This window comes from Camelina sativa, chromosome 15, assembly GCF_030686135.1.
Source record: "Camelina sativa cultivar CO46 ecotype springtype chromosome 15, ASM3068613v1".
In the NCBI taxonomy this organism is placed as follows: domain Eukaryota; kingdom Viridiplantae; phylum Streptophyta; class Magnoliopsida; order Brassicales; family Brassicaceae; genus Camelina; species Camelina sativa.
In genome coordinates, this window is record NC_141894.1 from 6,114,007 (window position 1) to 6,134,230 (window position 20,224).

A 20,224-nucleotide genomic window follows, 5' to 3' on the forward strand; every position below is an offset into this window, starting at 1 on the left:
AACTCCATAATTAGGTTTGCAAGTTCATCCATTACCTTAGGCCCATTTGATTTTTATTCCAACGGCCCAAAATTATAAGGTCAAAAATCTGACTACGTGATAAACTTGCAAATGAGAGAATCTGTAATTTATCAATCAACAAACCAAACTGAATTCACTTAATCAAAAACCGGTATTTCTTCTTTTAACAGATACAATAAACCACATCACTACAGAACTTGCAAACAAATCAACAATATTTTTTTGTCTGCATCAGAATCTTAGTCTAGGAACATACAAGATCACTTTGGCATCTGCAAGAGGACCAATGCCATCGGAGGACATAAAAAACATATGGCTCTCGGTGAATCTCTCTGATCAACACCAAAAATGAGAGCTACCTTTTTTGAAAAGGGTAACGAATTTTTAAGTTTCTAGTTTCGTGGGCTCGCACTACAGCATGAGCTTGTATAGTTTCTTCCTTCTATGCACTCGTATCAATTGGTACGGTTTTTGCTGGAGATGAACCAGAGCTGCTGCTGCTACTGCTTTCTCCATTGGTTGTTACCTCGGATTGAGCTGAGGAGTTCATTGATTGGTTGCTATTTGTGGGTGGTGCTTGTCCTTCTTCTGCTAGCTTTTTAAGGAGGTTCATGACCGTTGGAAGGAATTTGGTTGACAAGGACAGAAGTCCAGGTAGCTGTTGTCAATCACAGATAAAAACATTGGCATTTCAGAGAGATTATATAACTGTGATCAAATGAAGAGCAGGGGAAAAAAGTGGAAACAAGGATGTTGGAAGTCGTGCTCATACCGCGCCATTTTGGAATTCTCCTGAAATATTTAATTGCACCCACAATGCTTTGGAAATAAGGTATCCAACAAAAAGAACTAAGAGCCATAGAGGATTTCTGCAACGAGAGATGCAGGCAAGAATAGCCAAAGTTAGTAGGGAAATCTTGATTGATTATATGAAAAAGCTGAGTCAGTTTAAAAGAATGGGCAAGAGTACCTTAAGAGAGTCATAAATTCATTGAATCCAAGAACAACCAGGGCTAGAATTGCCCATGGAGGTGGCAGCCAGTTGTTATTCCGTCGGTTGGCTTCCTGAAATTTAATGCGACTTTATTCAGATTGAAACATCTATAATTTTAGATGGCTGATAGCTTATGAATCACCAAGATGAGAAAGGAGATAAGAAGCTAGAAACAAAATGGCCAGAGACTATATTTTAAAACAATTTACAGCACTGAGCTCGTGTGAATGAGCAAACCGAATATATGTTTGAAAGTAGGGATTGCAAAAAATACCTGTGCAGAAATGGCCTGTGTAACAGTATATTCTGTCTCGTTCTTGAATTGCCTCCACAGAGATTTACACTGCACAGGCGTGATCAACGTCTTTTCTGCTGCAACCTGATAATAACAAGGTAACAATAAGGTGTGAGCAATAAATATGAGAAATTTTCTGTTTTCATAATATAAAGTGAGTGAGGTTTTAGTCACCTGCTCCCAAGTACTTGAGGCAAGTGAATCAATTGTGCTGATGCTCTTGCTAGTAGCATTGTTGCCCGTAGAATTAACCAGAGCGAGCGTCAATGTCTTCTCAATATTGTCAAGTTCATCATCCAAGCGTATAACAGCCATAACAGACAGCAGCTTTAAGGACTAGAAAAAAAAAGAGAACAAGGGTAATATCAAAATTTTGAGAAATTTGAGATTGATTCAAAGAATAGGTACTGAGAGATTGCTATATCAAGTAGGTTTCATACTGCAGAACGAGCCATTTTTGTGATTGCTCTGATGTCCTCCTTTCCAGTCCAGACGCGTGGCATTGAATCAGAATCATGGCTGAAGATTGTAGCAAATCTGAATAGAAGTTTATTTAATCAGAATTCAGAAAGTTGAGTAAAAAGATGGAAGTTATCCGACAAGGAAATGATAAAAGAGTAAAATGGTGACACCTATCCTTCATGCGCATCAACGCTCTTCCAGCCTCTTCCTTAGCCTTGGTTTCAACAATACCTTGAGCATACTTTTCAAGGTCAGAGAGCATTTTATCACGTGTTTCTTCGTCCATTTCAAAACCAGATAATGCGTTGGATAAACCATAGACAGCCAATTCTCCTTCCCGTCTAAGTAGCTTTCTTATTGCTGGCCATGTTTCATCATTAGCCCCATCCAGAAGTGCTTCCACTGGTCCGGATAATGCTACATTTAGTTTTGACTGCAATGATGATTATCTATTAGGAAGGTCCAGATAGGAGTTTACACTTGCTTGATGCTAGATTATGCAGACCAATTCTATTTACCTCATACAGAGTAGTCAGTTCAGACATCTTTGTAATACGAACAGAAGAGATATGGGCTTCAATATCACGCTCAAGCTTTTCCCTAGTTTTAGTTGTATCCCATTTTGCTTGTTCAATAACAGCCTCTGCAACAAAACATTTCCTTTGTGATTCCCATTGAGGTTGAATATCTTTATGGTTCTTCTTTCAGATTATAATCTTCAGGTTCTAACATGCTATCCTATATCACAATACTTTCAGAAGTAACGTCAACAATAAGCTATACCTTCACATCCTTTATCAAACTTAGATATGCATGACAGAGCGCAGGATTTCGCAGAGGATGAAAACCCTTCTCCAGCATCCAAGGCCTTCTCAAAAGCATGCTTGAAGTTTTCAAGTGCTCCAGATCTTAAATGTCCAAGCACGTCTTGGAAAGTTGGTTGAACAAGCTGGACAGGACAATAAGAAAAATGAGAGCCTAATACCAGGTATCTGCTTTTTTACAACAATGGAAGTCTCTGAATATTTCCAGGCGGCGCATAATTGCAACAAAACACAAGTATAACAGTCAAAGGTTAAGAGCATATGCATTACTTGCAATAACTTTTCTTGCAGCTGTTCTCTCTTGGATGATCTTACACCTTCTTCAAAGTATGTCGCTTCTGTGTCATACCTATGAAAAAAATCAGCAAACACGTGAAAAGGAAACTCCCACCCTCGTAGAATCAAAATATATGTATAAAAACCTATAGTTCAATAACAGCAACACACAGGAAAATCTGTACAGAACAATTATCAGCAAGATATTCTTACTCTGATAAGCTAGACTGAAGAATTGAGCTAAGCTTTCTTCCAAAACCGGAAACAGGACCAGACTGTACAGCCTCTTCCAACTCACGCCAATTCTATCAAAAGTTTAGATATGAATGTTAACGAAAGAGCCATTGAAAAAGAATAAACGTGAAGCAGTATAAAGGAAATTCACCTCATTCGCGATAAAACCAGAGAATTTTTCATTGGCAATTTCCTCACATCGCACAGTTGCTACCATGACCTGCGTATAGGCAGCACATAATTAACAAGACCAGAAGGACCAATGATGTACAACTGATGGGAGAGAGCCTTGGCAAGCAAAATTACCTTGTGTGCTGGAAGATCCAAGTCTTTGTTGTCTTTGATGACTTGCCACATCTGTTTTGCACTGAAAGCGAATGCATTGGCAGGGACAACTCCTCGTCGATCCCCAGCAAGCCCACCAGGTGCGACAGATTGGAAAAACCGTTGTCTCAAATTATAGACCTTTCAAAAGTTAAAGAAAAAGATTAATATCACCGAGCAATAAATGGTGACCCTGGACTTCTCCAAAATGTAAGGGTAATTGTGAACAAACCTGCTCCTTGAATTGCTCTTCCTTTTCTTCATAACTAGAGAGGGCAACTACTTCAACCTGTCAAACAAGAAACAACTCCATTTCTTGATCCTAGCGAAAAGAAGAAGGATACTAAGTTCTTATCTTGTGTCAAAGAGACGTACATTGAAGAAATCACTAAGAGGAGTTTCTTTGTGTGCCTGAGGCTTGGGGACAGAATCCCATATCTGTATTTAAAGACATAATATTAGGAATTGCAGTATTAGTCAAGGCTCAAAGCACATAAAAGCTAAGACTGTGTCTTCTTGTACCTTTTGAATGTCTTCCCTCAGGACTGGTTCTAAATTTTCGAGGGGCGTCTGCAATTATTCAGGGTTTAAAAACATCCAAAACTTATATAGTCGGAAAATAGAATGACGAATAAAATAAAACACAAAATGCATACCCGTGTTTTATCTCTTATGACAAACATCAAAGTCGTCTTCCGCGGACTAAACAACCGCATCATAACCTGTTCGCATGTAGAAAAGAAAATGTTGTCGAGACCTCGGATCAGAATAACTCATCCTGATAAGAAGATAAAGGCACATACCTGGAACACAGTCTTTAAAAGAGGTTTATTTGCTGCTTGTTCCCGACCAATATCATGACACCACCTGCATTACAAATCCGAGTAACAGTAGGAGATAATATAAGTACGGCAAACGATGTCCTGTCATCTTTTAGTACCAAAGAAAATAAAGTACAGAGATCTACTTACATGTTTATAAGAACTATGTCTGAGACAGCAAGTGCAAAAAGAGCACTCTGTTTCTCGAAGGCAGTATCATCCTAACATCCATAGACACGAAAATTTCATAAGTAAGCATTCTGCACTGTCACATTCTTTTAAGACAATCACAATAATTGCAAAGCCTAAAAGTAAGACATACTAACTGGTGTGTGATGCCCAATATTAAAAGAAGCAAATATGAAAAAGATAGAGGTTACACACCTCACCACGCTCTCTCCCATCGGTACCCTCTAAATCCATCACAACGGTACAAGGCTCAATACCAGCGCATCTAGCGATCCAAATTCCCTTAGTCGTCTGAGACCTGAAAACATGGAGTTTCAGCATATTAAAATCTTGAATTTAGAAGCTATGTTCTTCTGACGAAGTATACAAAGAATAGAACATGCCTTCCTCGAAATGCATCCATTTCCCTAAAGTTTGTTCCAAACAAATTATTCAAGAGCGTACTCTTCCCTGCAAATCCAACCAGAATGACATGAAATCAGTCCATCACAAACAAATAGATCCAAAAAAGTCAATTCTAACATTACAGGATGTGATACATACCACTACTTTGTGGACCCATAATGGAGACAACCGCATAAGAAAGACCACATTCTTCCAACTTAACCTCCTTAATGAAATGATCAACCCCAGAAACATTAAAGACACCATCTCCATCGATAAGCTGGGTAGAGCAAGCGGCATCTGCAATTTCAAAGCAATACAGAAAGAAATCAAACTAGCACACTCTCCACAAGTAAAGCCAAGCCCAACAAAGTAGTGTCTCTAAACAAAGCAAGATCTTCCCGCATGTTAACAAATGGATCTGAGATTCAGTCATTGCTATTCAAAATCTAGGCTTTAAATCATCTTAACTCCTTGCATGAGTGTCTCCTTTAAACCCAGAATCACAATTTTGGATTCTCTATCGATTGCTCGCATTTTCGCAGCAGTGAAATAACTGTTAATCCACTAAGATACCTAGCCATGATTCAGATTTTTCCATTAAACCCCCAACCCAAAATTCCCCAGAAATCGAACCTTTTACACTAATCTGCTACTCAAAAGAACCAATCACATACCATCTAATCAAAATTTAGAGCAGAGATAGATCACAGCCGGAATCAAACAAACAAGTTACAAAGAAACTGAAATCGAAAACGAGTAACGCTTGGTCAAAACAAAAACTGATCAGATCATAGAGGGATTTAAAAAAAAAAAAAAAAAACGGATCCACGAGATCAGGAGGAAGATTATTAATTGAGATGTATAGTTATAAAATTACCCATTATCGCTGAACGAAGCTCAGATTAAACTGATGAAGAGAATGGTGAGGAATACAAAAAAAGAGACAGAGAGAGATCTGTCGAGCTAGCTATGGGATGCACACCGGTGCTTCTTTAAGACGACTGCTTCTCCAAAGGTCATAGGAGCTTCTTCTTTCTTATTTGACAAACGAAAATACTATATGCCAAAAAAGTTATTTTTATTTAATTTTTCCCAACGAATAATGTACTTTTTGATTTATTTCTCATACTCTTTTTTACCCCTACAACATAAAAAAAAAAAAAAAAAAAAAAAAAAAAAAAAAAAAATACCTTTCAACAATAAGACATTTTACCTAAAATACATACTCTTTTTAGTCTTTTATTTTTACTAATAGAAAATTTAACCAAATACAGTATATGAATTTCTATATTGAATTAAAGAAGAAAAAACAATTATTTTAAACCAAAAGAAAATTATGGTATACTCATTGCATCGGTAGATGGTAAAGAAAGATTATGGGGTCCACGTGTGAATCTGCATTGGCTGGCTGCTGGACAATAAGATATTGGGCCCCACATGAAAGCCCAGTTTATATTAGTTGGGATCCACCTCGCCGCCTCTTTTACCTTTTCCTAAGTTTTGGACGGTGGTGCTCCTCTCCGGTTTAGTAAATTCTCCCACCGCCCGATTCACTTTTTCCGTTGACCACAAATCTAAAGGAAATGATATAGTATTTTTTTTTGGGTGAAAGAAGAAATGTCTCTTGTAAAATAGCTGTAATATTTTACAGCGACTTTTACCTATATGAGCTTGAGTTTCGATAAGAGACAGTTTCGATTTACAGCCACTTTTACCTATATGAGTTTAGATATATTTGTTAAATTATAATCCAGTTTTATTTAAATAATATTTTTTTAAAAATAAATTACATTGTTTTGGATATCCGGAACCGAACCGAAAATAACCGAAACCGAACCAAACCCGAACCGAAATAGTAAATTAACCGAATGGATCTTAAACCTTTATATCCGAACTACCTGGAACCGAATGGATATATCCGGAACCGAACCGAATACCCGAACGCCCAGGACTAGCTTGAGTTAATCAACATGACTGCACACATGAAATATGTTTTTTGTACTTCTTTTTTTTATTTTCTTTTGTGAAAAAAAAAAATAATAAAATTTTTTATATCAAAAAGATGGTCAAATTAAAATGTGCAAATTTAAAAAATAAGTAGGTATACAACAATTTCACACGAGGCCCAAAACAATTTAATAAAGTAGGCTTTATAGAGAGCCAGATTAGAAAAAAGAGAGGAGCAAATCGTCTTTTATGTAGAGACCGGACCGTTGTGTTGCAGTCAGGACAAGAAAAGCCGTTTAGTTTCGTTATGTGATGGGAGAACATGTTATTACAGTTCCGAGCAAAGACTTCTTTCAGCAGCACAACTCAAGCTTCTCTCGTTGTTATATTCACCAAACGAGTTGGACTGGTTTACAGGGCTTTGTCTTCGTTATGCCAGCCAAAGAACACGGCTTTAGATTCAATAGCTTACACCAAACTTTTTCAGACAGCAGCGAAATCAGGCTCCGTCGAACTGGGAAAGCTCGCCCATGGCCACATGATCAAGTCTTCCTTGAACCCGTGTCTATACTTGCTCAACAATCTTCTCAATATGTACTCTAAGTGCCGGGAGTTGGGTTTTGCACGCCAGTTGTTCGACAGAATGCCTGAATGAAACATTATTTCTTTTAATTCTTTGATTTCTGGGTACACTCAGATCGGGTTTTATGAACAAGCCATGGAATTGTTTCTTGAAGCGAGGGATGTTAATTTGAAGCTAGATAAGTTCACGTATGCCGGTGCATTGGGATTTTGTGGAGAAAGGTGTGATCTTGCTTTAGGCAAATCGTTGCATGGGTTGGTTGTTGTAAATGGTCTATCTCAGCAAGTTTTTTTGATCAATGTGTTGATTGATATGTATAGTAAGTGTGGGAATCTTGACCAAGCAATGTCCTTGTTTGATAGATGTAGTGAAAGGGATCAAGTTTCATGGAATTCTTTGATTTCCGGTTATGTCCGGGTTGGTGCAGCGGAAGAACCGCTTAATCTGTTGGCAAAAATGCATAGAGACGGCCTAAATCTGACTACTTATGCTCTGGGGAGTGTTCTAAAAGCATGTTGCGTATATCTGAACGAAGGATTGATTGGAAAAGGTATGGCAATTCACTGTTACGCAGTGAAACTAGGAATGGAATTTGATATAGTTGTCCGTACTGCACTGCTTCACATGTATGCTAAAAATGGAAGTTTGAAGGAGTCTATAAAGCTTTTCAGTTTGATGCCTGCCAAGAATGTGATTACGTATAACGCAATGATTTCAGGGTTTCTCCAAATGGATGAAATAACTGAGGAAGCTTCTAGTGAAGCGTTTAACCTCTTCATGGATATGCAAAGATTGGGATTTGAACCCTCGCCGTCTACATTTTCAGCTGTGCTTAAAGCTTGTAGTGCGGCCAAAACCTTGGAATATGGAAAGCAGGTTCACGCCCTCATATGTAAGAACAATTTTCAGTCTGATGAGTTTATTGGGAGCGCTTTAATCGAGCTGTATGCGTTAACGGGTTCAACTGAAGACGGAATGCGATGCTTTGCTGCGACATCAAAGCAAGATATTGCCTCGTGGACATCGATGATTGATTGCCATGTCCAAAACCAGCAGCTTGAAAGCGCATTTGATCTGTTCAGACAACTTTTTCTAACCCGAATAAGACCGGAAGAGTATACAGTTTCCCTTATGATGAGTGCTTGTGCTGATTTTGCTGCGTTAAGCTCAGGTGAGCAGATTCAGGGTTATGCTATAAAGAGTGGAATCGATGCTTTCACAAGCGTTAAGACTTCATGCATCTCTATGTACGCGAAATCAGGTAACATGCCGCTTGCTAGTAAAATATTTACCGAAGTTCAAAACCCGGACGTTGCAGCATACTCAGCTATGATCTCAAGCCTTGCGCAACACGGTTATGCTAACAATGCCTTAGACATCTTTGAGTCAATGAAAACCCACGGGATTAAACCGAACCAGCAAGCCTTTCTCGGTGTTCTAATAGCTTGTTGCCACGGAGGATTGGTCACACAAGGACTAGACTATTTCCAAAGCATGAAGAACGATTACGGGATTAACCCTAACGAGAAACACTTCACTTGCCTTGTCGATCTTTTAGGTCGCAAGGGAAGATTATCAGATGCTGAGAATCTAATTTTGAGCTCTGGTTTTGAAGATCATCCAGTGATGTGGAGAGCTTTACTGAGTTCTTGCAGGGTTTATAAGGACAGTACAGTTGGAAGCCGCGTTGCAGAGAGATTACTGAGAGTCGAACCCGAGGCATCTGGCTCATACGTATTGCTACACAACATTTACAACGAATCTGGAGTCAGTTCTTCAGCTGAGAAGGTTAGAGAGCTGATGAGAGATCTTGGGGTTAAGAAAGAACCAGCATTGAGTTGGATCGTAATCAGTAACCAAACTCATTCCTTTGCAGTCGCTGATTGGTCTCACCCGTCGTGCGAGATGATCTACACAACGTTAGAGACCATGATGAACACTGTTGATCTTGTAGACTACAACACTCTTCTTTGTTCATTGTAGACTTTGTAGTTCTGTTTACATGAAATTTAAATGACGAAATTACCCCTAGTTGAATATTATTAAAGTTGGGCTTGTGGCCCAAAAGCCCATGTATCGTCGTCTTCTCGTACATTTTTCGAAGAGAGAGAGAAGTACTGTGGGAGAAAGGTATCGCAATCTCGGAGAAGAGGGGAGAAACAAAAATGGCGGCCAAAACCCTAATCAGGTCAGGAGCTTCGTTGATGAATCGGTTTCTAACGAAGCCGACGACGAACCTTGTGCAGAGCAATCTGAGAGCGTCTATTCAACAGATAGCTCCTCAGAGACAAGAACTGCCGCCGTATTTTTTCCCGTCGTTGTCGAATCTACAGAGCACACTCAATTCGCGCCCTAACGACACTGCTTCGATCCAGGAACTCAACGACCGTGGCTTCCTTTATCCTTCTGGTCTTCCTTCGCTCGAATTCTTCTTACCAGAAGGTACCTCACTCTCTTACCCTCCATTTGATTAGCTAGATTCGTAGTTTGTTCTTACTCTCCTGGTGTATGCGTATGATTTTATAGAGTGTGCAAACAGTAATGCTCGAACATTAATCAAGTGCTGAGAAGTGTTCTGTAATTTTTGTGTCAAGATGAAATCAGAAACTTTTCTTACACAATAGAAACGATGGTTGGGTCATGTTCTCGAGTCCTGTTACTGATTCTTTTGGTGCTAGTGGGAATACTGAGTTATGGTGTGGTGTTCTGGTTCTTGAATGGATCATGGCGAGTTGTAGAGTGCTTGTAGCTAATTGGGAAACAACAAAAGAAAAGTTACTTATGTCTTCTCATGTAGGAGGGTCAAGAATCTGGCTGTGTTGTGCTTGGGTTTCATATAGTTCATGAATCTTAAGAAGAGTCCAGCTTTGTATTGTTTGTTGGTCTTAGAGCTGCAAATTTGTACATTTTGCTGCTCAATGGTGCCTATCTAATATCTTTGTATTTGGTGATGTAGTCGATCCTTCAAGTGAGCCATTGCTTCTGTTTCCTAAGAGGACATTCCAACCAAGCACTATAAGGCGTAAACGCAACCATGGATTCTTTGCTCGGTATGTCTCTTTGTGTTTCAATGGCTTGTTTTGATCCACTACTGGTCTGATTCCTCAGCAAAGACTAGTAAATCATGACAAACAATAGAACTCTGAAACTTCATAAATCCTCTAATCATTGCTCATCTCATTTACATTCGAGAAATTCGTTGTTTAGTACTAATTGAATGGAGTAAGAATCTACATTTGTACATTGTTTTTGAGTGACCTATATAAATATGAGCAGGAAGGCAACCAAAGGTGGACGAAGAGTCATAGCTCGGAGAATAGCAAAAGGGCGCCACAGAGTCTCAGCCTAGAATCTCTTGCGTCTTTCCATTGATGAATGTCCGGTAATCAAAATGATTCAGACTCCACCTTCAGGCTAGGACATCTGAAACATCGATCTCATAAATAATTTGAATGTCTTCGTATCCATGTTTTGATATGTTGTCGATCTCAGATTGAGGTGAAGTTAAAATTTTAAAGTTGTCAGCTCCTTTGTAATGGATAGTTTATATCTAGGAATCTTTTGTTCTCCATGATGTTAACAAATTATCATCGTTTTAATAACGAAGCAAGGCGATTAAGGACACAAATTGTGTTTTTTGTCAAAACATTTTGAAAATGATCTAAAGAGAATCTCACAGTTGACCAAAAAAAGTTGTACACTGAACTTGCATTGATTTATGACGGTCCAAATTATATTGACCCTACGAAATATCATAGAGAGAGAGAGAAGCAAAGGGACAACGAAAAAAAACAAAGATGAAGACAATACTTTCCAATACAGAGGCAAAACAAACTGACCATATACAAACACATGCGTACGTAGATGACGAGAGAGAGAGAGAGAGAGAGAGATCGTACATCCTTCACATATACGTGCTTTTACATACATTTGTGTGTTTGTACGTGTTCATTAAAATGTGTCTAAGGGCGAACTTTATATGTAGTATAGTAAAACTTTTTCCACAACTCACACGACGATAACCTGAATTAAGAAGAACTAGAGCAACATTTATGTTTTCCCTCATTATTCAAATTCAATGCAATACATATCAAAAGTAATTCCATGTAACATATCACAAATCCTTGTACTATATATATATTGAAAAGACTTATAAACATATGGGTGATTATTTATGTTTCCCTCTCTTTCTATTTATATATAGATAAAAATCGTATATAGATTCTATATAGGTATTTAATACGTACCCATGTCTAGGAATCCCATGTTGATGGAGTAAGACTAGCAGTACTGAAGACTAGGGTTTGCTTAAGTAATGACGTACTGTCCACAAGAGATTGGCGACGATGAGGATGATGAAGGTATGATCATGTGATTGATGTATGAGTCCGCTCGATGATGATGATGATGATCGACCGTGGTTGACATTTGCAAGTTGTACGAGGTGGGAAGAAGAAGGCCGTGATCTTGTGAAATTGGCGAGGAGGAGGATAGTACTTTGCCTTCGAGAACCTCTCCACATAATAGCTTCTTGGCATTATTATCGTTGTACGGTGTCACAAACACGTTGAGTTTATTAGCATCATCATAATCTTGAAGGGACGTTTCTTGAAAAGCGGAAATGGTACTCGCTGGGAAATCTGGTAACGCTGGCCATTGGGGATCATTATTATCATGAGAAGAAGAAGAGAGTAAAGGTTGATGATGATTGTTTATGACTGGTGTGGCTGACAATATGTCGAAATTGTTGTAAAGGTTATTGTCTTGATGAGACTGGTTTGTGTTGTATGTGGTTATAAACTTGAAATCTCCTTCTCTAGAGGTTGGGAACATCGTCAATGGGGTCATAACATGAGGAGGAGGAAGAGAGAGGTGGCTTGGAGTGATGAAATTAGGGTTAGTATTTGTGATGATATTGGACATGAATCTTGAACTTTCATCGTCGACAGTAGAAGGGTTGAATCCATTGTGATAAGGAAGATTGGTGAGCAAACTCGCCATGGAAGAGAGATGATGATGATGGTGATGAAGATGATGACCATGATGGTGGTGAGACATGAGCTTCTTTTTTATGCTTGAATTCCAAAAATTCTTGACCTCGTTATCTGTTCTTCCAGGTAGGTGTTTAGCAATTTGAGCCCATCTGTCAAAACCCATAACATACAAAATAATATCATTTAGGAAAGTAATTCCAATTTCTTGATGAAGTGTTAGTTTCTGTTTTACATGTATAATGTTAATTAATTATTTGACAAACCTGTTACCAAGAATGCTATGTAGCTCAATGATAAGAGCAGCTTCTTGAGGAGAGAAGCTTCCACGTTTAAGATCAGGTCGTAGATAATTTATCCATCTTAATCTACAACTCTTCCCACATCTCTGCAGACCTGATCACACACACACACACACACACAAAAATATTAAAACCTAAAGACAGAGACTTAAGTAGATTATTCAAGAAACAAGACCCATGATATGTGTGTATATATATGCCTGCATGTTTGGGAACTGAGCTCCAACATCCATGGCCGTATGAATTGATGTAGTTGATGAGCTTTTCGTCTTCTTCCGGTGACCAAAGCCCTCTCTTCACCTTTTGCTTGTTGCAGCATGAGTGATGACCCATCCTCTCTCTCTCGCTCTCGTTCTCTCTCCGTGTCTCTCTAAGAATGTTTGTACGATGTTGAAGTGTTTTTAACTTATAATATTGTATTGAGAATTGGTGAGATATAATACACACACAATTAAAATGAGAAATGGCTGCAGAAACTTACCATTAGTTTATTTCAAAAGTAATAGATAATAATATTCCACCTACTGATGTGGACCCAGTTTCCTCTTCTTTTGTGAATTCAGAAGCAATACAGTATAATTTATATGAACAATAACTTAGAACTTATCATAAATTTATTTTTGTCGGGGAACTTACGATGAATTAGATGTAACAAGTTGCAGACAAATGATCTAACAAAAAAAAAATTATTATTATTATATTAGGTGGTTTTTAGCACACTGGAGACGAGAGTGGCCCAGTGTATTTTTTTAGGGTTTTTGTGTTATAAAAGGTTAAAAGGCTAAAAGCTGAAGTTTCTTCTCAGTGAGAGCCTGTGTGGCTTATTACAGAATCATGGCCATTGTCTTCTTCTACACAGACACGTGTTGCTCATGCAGACACTGTGAATCCTTTGACTTAGTTGTCAGTTTGGTTTTCATTCTGGCATGATTAAATTTTAAATATGTAAGTTTCCGATATTATGTCGAAAGAAATGTGTAATTGGATAGGCACTGCATATAATAATAATAATAATATAATAAGGATTGCCAACAAACGAAGAAAAGTTTTAATTTTGACATAAAGGGTTCGAATTCAACTTTACATTAGATTCTTAATTTGACTTTTAAGTGTTAAAACTTTTTTTTGTTAAAAGACTTTAGGAGTTAAAGCTGATAGTGTCACTACATCTACATGTACACAGTATTAACTCAACCTTTTTTTTTTTGGTTAATCGGATGTTCCCGAGTGAACAGCTTGAATAAGTTTTTTCTTTCTGAACTTCAAACTCTAGCTCCTAATTATGTGAAGTCGGAGTATTTGTTAACGTGAATCAGTTTTGAATGATGTTATAATCGTTATCAGCATCGCATATATATGGGTTAGATGTGGGTTTAATATATATAAATATATTAATGATGGGTTTGATTACTAAACTAAACCCTAAATTTGTTGGCGATTTGGTTTATTACTACTCTCTTTTGCCGTAAGCAACAGTGAAGTACTTTATTATATGATAATACACCGATCGCAAGACATTTTTTTTTATATCTATATAGTCAGTTTGGGTTTATATATAGTAGTCATATGGTTAAGATATATATTGTCGATACATTTTGATTACAACGGATGTGATGTGATGCAATCGCGATTAGTGCAATAGATAATTTGACTAGACGCCCGCTCGGTCGATAAAGCTTGCTATAAACAAATGAGATAGACGTGCTTTTTCGTATATAAGTATAGTTCATGTTTGAATAGTTGGTTATCAAGTGATTTGGCCACTGGAAATGTTATGAAAGGTAAAACCGGCTAGCACTCCTAGTCTCCTATTCAACATTAAGTGATGGGTTCGTGGGTGGAATTTGTCTGGGAGGCTGAATATTTTTGTCGGTCTCTTTGTTGGTCGCTCCTATAAAATAACATTTATATATTACGTTTGGATTGATAGCCTAAAAATCATCTCATCAATATTGTAATGATCATATGAAAATATCGTCAAAAAAAAAAAAATGATTATATGAAAATTGTATCTATTTCATGCATATATTTCGTCTAATTTACTAAATGCACACATTCTTCGTTTTTATTTTTATTAGCCAACTTTATGAATACATATTACTTTCTCCGTAACAAGGATAAATCTTCCGACAAATGAACTATAGAAATATTATTATACGCATATTTTAAACAGAATGTACATCACACTAATTTATGTTTCATAGAACATACTTCTTATGCTTATTTTAATCTACCTTACAATACCAAATTGACATTAATATTGTTCAGGACATAGAGATATATAAACAATTTTAAAAAAAAAATCAACTTATTATTAAGGATGAATTTAATGCTTGTGACCGAAGCACTAGGCCCAAACATAAGATTCTTTTGATTTTGCCTTCGATGCCACATGCAACTAGTAAAGAGCTTTCACACTTTTCTTTCTATTTTTGATGAGCCATCAAAGGACACTAACTTTCTATACATTTTGGCTTTTTGCTTTGAGAAGTTTATTTTATTTTATTCTAACAAATAATATGAGCATATCCTCTCCATAATTATTCTTAACTGTTACATGCAAAAAGTTGCAAAAAAAAAAAAAAAAAAAAAAATCCTATTTTCCTATTTGAAGTGTCAAATTTATGTTATTATTCTGAGTTTTTTTTTTCAAAATCATTCTGATTAATATGTGTGTCTATGTATCTTTTTTTTTTATCTCGATACAAATTTTGTTCATCGAGAATTTGTATTGTATTTTCTAAAGATCGAACCTAAAACAAGATACAGAAAAAATCAAACAGTTGGTTTATTGGTTAAACAATTGGAAAGAAGTAAAGAACTACAATTTAAATAAAATGTTAATGATGATGTCTTTCTTCGTCTCCTTGCGCATTATGAATTATAATCTTATAGAAAGAAAGAAAAAGAAATCATTCATGTATATCAACTTATCAAGTATAGTATCTATGTGCGACAGCAAGCAAAAGTGACAAGGAAAAGGCAAATTAAAAGAAAAAAAAGAGAAGACCCTCACTTTGCCTCCTTCTCCTCGAGGCAAAATCCCAAAATTAAAGGTAAAGTGGTTCTCTCAATTTAGTGATACTGTATCAAGTAGAGAAAATTTTACAACGAATTGTTTTAATTTCTCTACCGTCCTTGTGTTCTTAGTTGTTTCGTTCACTTAACTGATGAAGTTAAAAACTCACAGGTAGATATATTCATTGTTTGTTTTAATTTCTCTACCGTCCTTGTGTTCTACAAATATATACCAATGATTTTGGTTTTACCAAACAATTAATGGTATGTATATACGTAGTTAACACCTAAGCTAGTCATCAAAAATATTAAAACTCCCCGACGAGAGGCCCCGAGACCGATCAGGTAGTTTTGGCTTTGTTGTGAATCAGAAAAGCACATTTGAAGATAACGAAAACATGACTAAACTTGCAACATCTTTAACTCTTTTGAAGTGAAATTTGGTTATATGCTGTTTAAGGAAGTCAAAGCTCAACGGACTCGAGATTCTGTCGGAAGCACACTTCATTTCTTAATTTGACATATATCTTCTTGGTGGTTCTGAAACTGACCTCTTAACCAATTTCTCTTATCACATTTTCTTACTTCCATTGGTGGACTTTTAACATGATCAAACTTAACGTATGTTTTCATATTTACTTATCTTGTTCTCCATGAATATATTGCGCATGCATTAACATCTTACGTACCTTTTTTTCCCCGCCAAAAATGGATAATTTTTTTTTTTTGGGTGTTAGCAGCTGGCTTGTTTGTAGCCGTTGTTTTTTAAGAACTTGCTGCACTCGTTTTATGTTACATTTGCCAAGTAAAAATCATATATATGTACGTCTGCATCGAGTTATTTGACTGAACGCCACTGAACTATTCTTATCTATAATCTGTTTAGTTCGATTCATGGGTAGGTCCAACTTTTACGTATACATTGTGGGATAATACATTGTATAAGAGCATGAAAGTTTGTTGGACATATATAATATAAAAGCTTCCACAGGGACAAGAAGGAAGTAGCTCTCGTCACATATCCACCATAATTTGGTTCAACGTTCACTTTCAATGTTCCTATGGGGGTAGAGGTAGTAACTGCATGATTCTCTCTGGAATATAAAATGAACCTTATATATGCACAGTATGATTCATTATCTTAAGAGGTTTACATGTGGAAGCATATGATTTAGTGGGAATGATTATGAAGACATACGTGTGAAAAAAACTACTACGTACCATATAGAAGAGAGATAAATGAATAGCTAGTCCAATAAACCCTGTGAAAGTTTTGGAAAATATAAGCTCAAAAACAAAACACAGTTGAGTCACTATACCATTAAAAATGTAAACATGTTAGTATATTAGATTTTAAATCCGTTGATTTACATCATAAATAAAAGAAAGAACTTCTTCGTTCTATGCATATTATGATAATGTATTGAGGACTGAAGTTACTCGGATCAGTAAACACTCCGCAAGAATCTTGTTGTATGATAGTAGAATTCTATATATACAGAAGTCACAAAGGATATATTAATTGTTGCCTTAATTGTTCCCTTAATTATACTTAAACCATAACTGTTTATTTTGGTCTTATAATTACATATCTACTTTATAAGTAGTCGTCTCATTGTTTTGTTAAACGAAAAAAGAAAAGAAATAATCCATCTTATTACTATGAATAATCAAATCACAGTGACATTTTAACACAGCTATTTCCAGGTGCTATCCAGTACTCTGTACACTTTTGACAATTCATAGCCAATCAGAGATATATGTTTTTTTATTTTTCTTTTAGCATATATTTTATATTTGTTTTTTGGATAAATTAAGTACTAGTATTTATTAATACTCTTCCATACATATAAAATGTTTGAAGCCTAGTCAAACTTGAGTGTATTTATTTTGTCAAAGTCAAATGTGAGTACTTTTAAACAGTTCTCTTTATTCATTTTACTTCTTGGAAGATATTCAAATCTGGTAGATGCCTCTTAAATTCATTTTTACGTTTGGAAAACAAATTTTGTAAGAAAGTAGGAAAAAAGGTAGGAGGAATAATTTATTTTACTTGATGTAAAGAAATAGCTAAAACTGAGAAATTCAAATTTGACTGATACGATTCCTTTTTGGAGTAATATTCACACTCCGTGTGGTGTGAGGCTTGGCGTTTACTAAAACTAGAAACTAATTGATCAGTCAATTTTATGAAAATTGCTCGGACCATATTCTAAAAATAGATATATGATGTGTCCATTTCCATTCATTTATTCGAGCTGACACCATCAAAGCCTTCCTACCTACGCTTATTAGTGCATGAAAATAACACTGTCACTTACCACGTATGTAATATCTTATTGTAGTTTAAAATTAATTTTGTTATTATAAATAGCACATATATAACTCATCTTCGTTAGTTTAATTATTTTCTTAAAAAAAAAATCAAATTTGAACAACGTGTAAAAAAAGAATTTTTGATAGATATGTGGACGGTCCACAATCAAGTGCATGGTTTTGTCCTCATGAGATCTAAGTTGACCTTATTCCAAATTAAGTGTCATGATGATTCGATACGGAATGAATCGGTATCAATTATTTTATTTTCAAAAAAAAAAATATATATATATATATATATCTCAATGCAGATAACATGAGTCCTATATGTAATGTGAAATTGTGAAGTATCTGTAACAGTGACCTATTCATAAATGAGAGACCTTCTGCGAGTTTATTTATTTTACTACTCTTAAAGGAAACGAAGCCATTGAGCCGTGGAATGGCTCTGCAGTCTATGCACATATAAATTGAAAAGAGAAATAGTAATTTTATTTAATTTTATTTAATTACTTGTAATATATACTGCATCATTTTGTTTTTCTTTTGTTTCATAATATATATAAGCATTGTTCTGATGATGAATGGACCATCTCGTACATAGATTCTTCTCTAGTAGACTGATCTCTCTCTCTCTCTCTTTTCTTATCTGTTTTCTTCTGATTTTCTGATTCGAATATTTACTTTCATGTACTGAGACATGTCAGAAAAAGATATGCAATTAAATGAGCTGTAAAATCCCCAAAAAAAATAATTCAAATTTCTTAAAGAAGAGAAACTTGCTCATTGGTTAATCAGTTTGCTTTTTGATTAAAAGAAAAAAGGCAAAACATTGATAGATTGGTAAGAAAATTACTTCACTTGTCCCATAAGCAACAACCTTCCTATTGCTAGAGCCTATAGGCATTAGGCCTAAACCCCCTAAAACCCACTGGTTCTTCTTTCTTTCTTCTTCTTCTTCTCCTTCTTCTTCCTCCTCTTTCTTTTCTTTAAACCTTTATATACATCATTAGTAGCCATCATTATCATCATAATGCGAATGAGAGAAATAGGAAAGTGTTTTGTGGTTATACTGGCGGTGATGATGATACAAATAGTGAGCTGGGTTGGTGCAGCAAGCAGGCCTATTGCTTCCAGTCACGTTTCTTTTTATCCAGGTTCAGTTTCTTATTTCTTCAAGAGTCTACTAAATTAGACCATTACTATGTATGTATCTATATAATGCAAGGCACATGTAGATAGATATGTATGAAAGAAAGAGTTCTCTGTTTGGTTTCTGTGTGCAAAGAAGGTTAGGTTGAATTCTTAATTGCTTTACTAATTATATGAGCAAATTAATGACTTGTATTACTGACTATATATTAGACCGTGGTCCCAAATATTTGCAACGGGCAAAAAAAAAACAAACAAATTTTTTTGTTTTAGAAATTACTTTCATAGATTAGTCAGTAAAAAAGTAGTTAAAAGCTGTGCATGTGTTTCTTGGATCATTTCTTTATAGCAAAAGAAGCATAGGAAATGGAATATGTATTAATGTCTATTTATTTTTTTTCACAATAAAAATTACTATATGGCCTGCAGAGATAAGAAGCCCACAGGCTGCAGAACACAACTCAGATAGGCCATTATTGAAGCCGAGTGAGGATGATAAAGAGATAGAAGAAATAGAGAAAGGAAGAAGAATAGGATCAAAGCCACCAAGTTGTGAGAAGAAATGCTATGGATGTGAGCCATGTGAAGCCATCCAAGTCCCAACCGTTTCTTCAATTCCTCACCTCTCTCCTCATTATGCTAATTACCAACCTGAGGGTTGGAGATGCCATTGTGCCCCTTAATCCAATATCATTCTCTCTTTTGTATTTTCTTAACTAGATACAATTTTAACATATTATTTATTCACATGTACAATCTCTTTTAAACTATTATCATCATCTCTGGGCAGTACTGAAGACTTGTTAGTAAATTAAAACGTCAAGATTACTTAAAATGAAAAGCACCAATCAACTTATGAGTTATGACACACCTATTTTAGCTATTTAGTATAAATGTATAATGTATAAACCAAAACTTAGCTAAACCGATATATTATATAGTTAGCAACTTAGCATAGTCAAAATCAAGTATTTTTGATAGTTACGAAACTAACTTTTTTTTTTGGTAACATTTAAAAATTTGTATACTAGAAGCAGGAGGGATCGTTTGTTTGTTTGTCATACCGTTGAAGTAAAAAATTTAGTTGA

At 35.9% G+C, this 20,224-nt stretch overlaps 4 protein-coding genes and 1 pseudogene across 5 annotated transcripts; 3 read left to right on the top strand and 2 right to left on the bottom strand.

Annotated features, from left to right (window-relative positions):
* Positions 1–127: 127 nt before the first annotated feature.
* On the bottom strand, positions 128–6,163 carry LOC104745653 (protein ROOT HAIR DEFECTIVE 3). The gene is made up of 23 exons (XM_010466957.3): positions 5,705–6,163; positions 4,984–5,124; positions 4,824–4,890; positions 4,636–4,738; positions 4,402–4,472; positions 4,234–4,297; positions 4,087–4,152; positions 3,953–4,000; positions 3,806–3,868; positions 3,663–3,719; positions 3,413–3,571; positions 3,258–3,326; positions 3,086–3,177; positions 2,867–2,945; positions 2,556–2,721; positions 2,291–2,415; positions 1,943–2,205; positions 1,751–1,847; positions 1,485–1,646; positions 1,290–1,394; positions 992–1,086; positions 794–890; positions 128–679 (listed from the first exon to the last, which is right to left on the bottom strand). Exons 1-23 carry the CDS (start codon positions 5,706–5,708, stop codon positions 464–466), a joined length of 2,409 nt encoding a protein of 802 aa, XP_010465259.2. The 5' UTR covers positions 5,709–6,163; the 3' UTR covers positions 128–463.
* Positions 6,164–7,489: 1,326 nt separating this feature from the next.
* LOC104745656 (uncharacterized) lies at positions 7,490–10,985 on the top strand. Its single transcript, XM_010466959.3, has 3 exons — positions 7,490–9,799; positions 10,314–10,407; positions 10,634–10,985. The coding sequence occupies exons 1-3, from the start codon at positions 9,523–9,525 to the stop codon at positions 10,704–10,706; spliced, it is 444 nt and encodes a 147-aa protein (XP_010465261.1). The 5' UTR covers positions 7,490–9,522; the 3' UTR covers positions 10,707–10,985.
* LOC104745655 (pentatricopeptide repeat-containing protein At3g13880 pseudogene) lies at positions 7,493–9,388 on the top strand (annotated as a pseudogene). The gene has a single exon (XR_015582200.1). The product of XR_015582200.1 is annotated as a pentatricopeptide repeat-containing protein At3g13880 pseudogene (transcript).
* A 411-nt stretch (positions 10,986–11,396) lies between the features above and the next one.
* LOC104745657 (transcription factor MYB26-like) lies at positions 11,397–13,135 on the bottom strand. Its single transcript, XM_087488291.1, has 3 exons — positions 12,851–13,135; positions 12,615–12,744; positions 11,397–12,500 (listed from the first exon to the last, which is right to left on the bottom strand). The coding sequence occupies exons 1-3, from the start codon at positions 12,981–12,983 to the stop codon at positions 11,666–11,668; spliced, it is 1,098 nt and encodes a 365-aa protein (XP_087344417.1). The 5' UTR covers positions 12,984–13,135; the 3' UTR covers positions 11,397–11,665.
* Positions 13,136–18,600: 5,465 nt separating this feature from the next.
* On the top strand, positions 18,601–19,953 carry LOC147926315 (EPIDERMAL PATTERNING FACTOR-like protein 3). Its single transcript, XM_087488292.1, has 2 exons — positions 18,601–19,141; positions 19,566–19,953. The coding sequence occupies exons 1-2, from the start codon at positions 19,018–19,020 to the stop codon at positions 19,817–19,819; spliced, it is 378 nt and encodes a 125-aa protein (XP_087344418.1). The 5' UTR covers positions 18,601–19,017; the 3' UTR covers positions 19,820–19,953.
* The last annotated feature ends 271 nt before the right edge of the window (positions 19,954–20,224 follow it).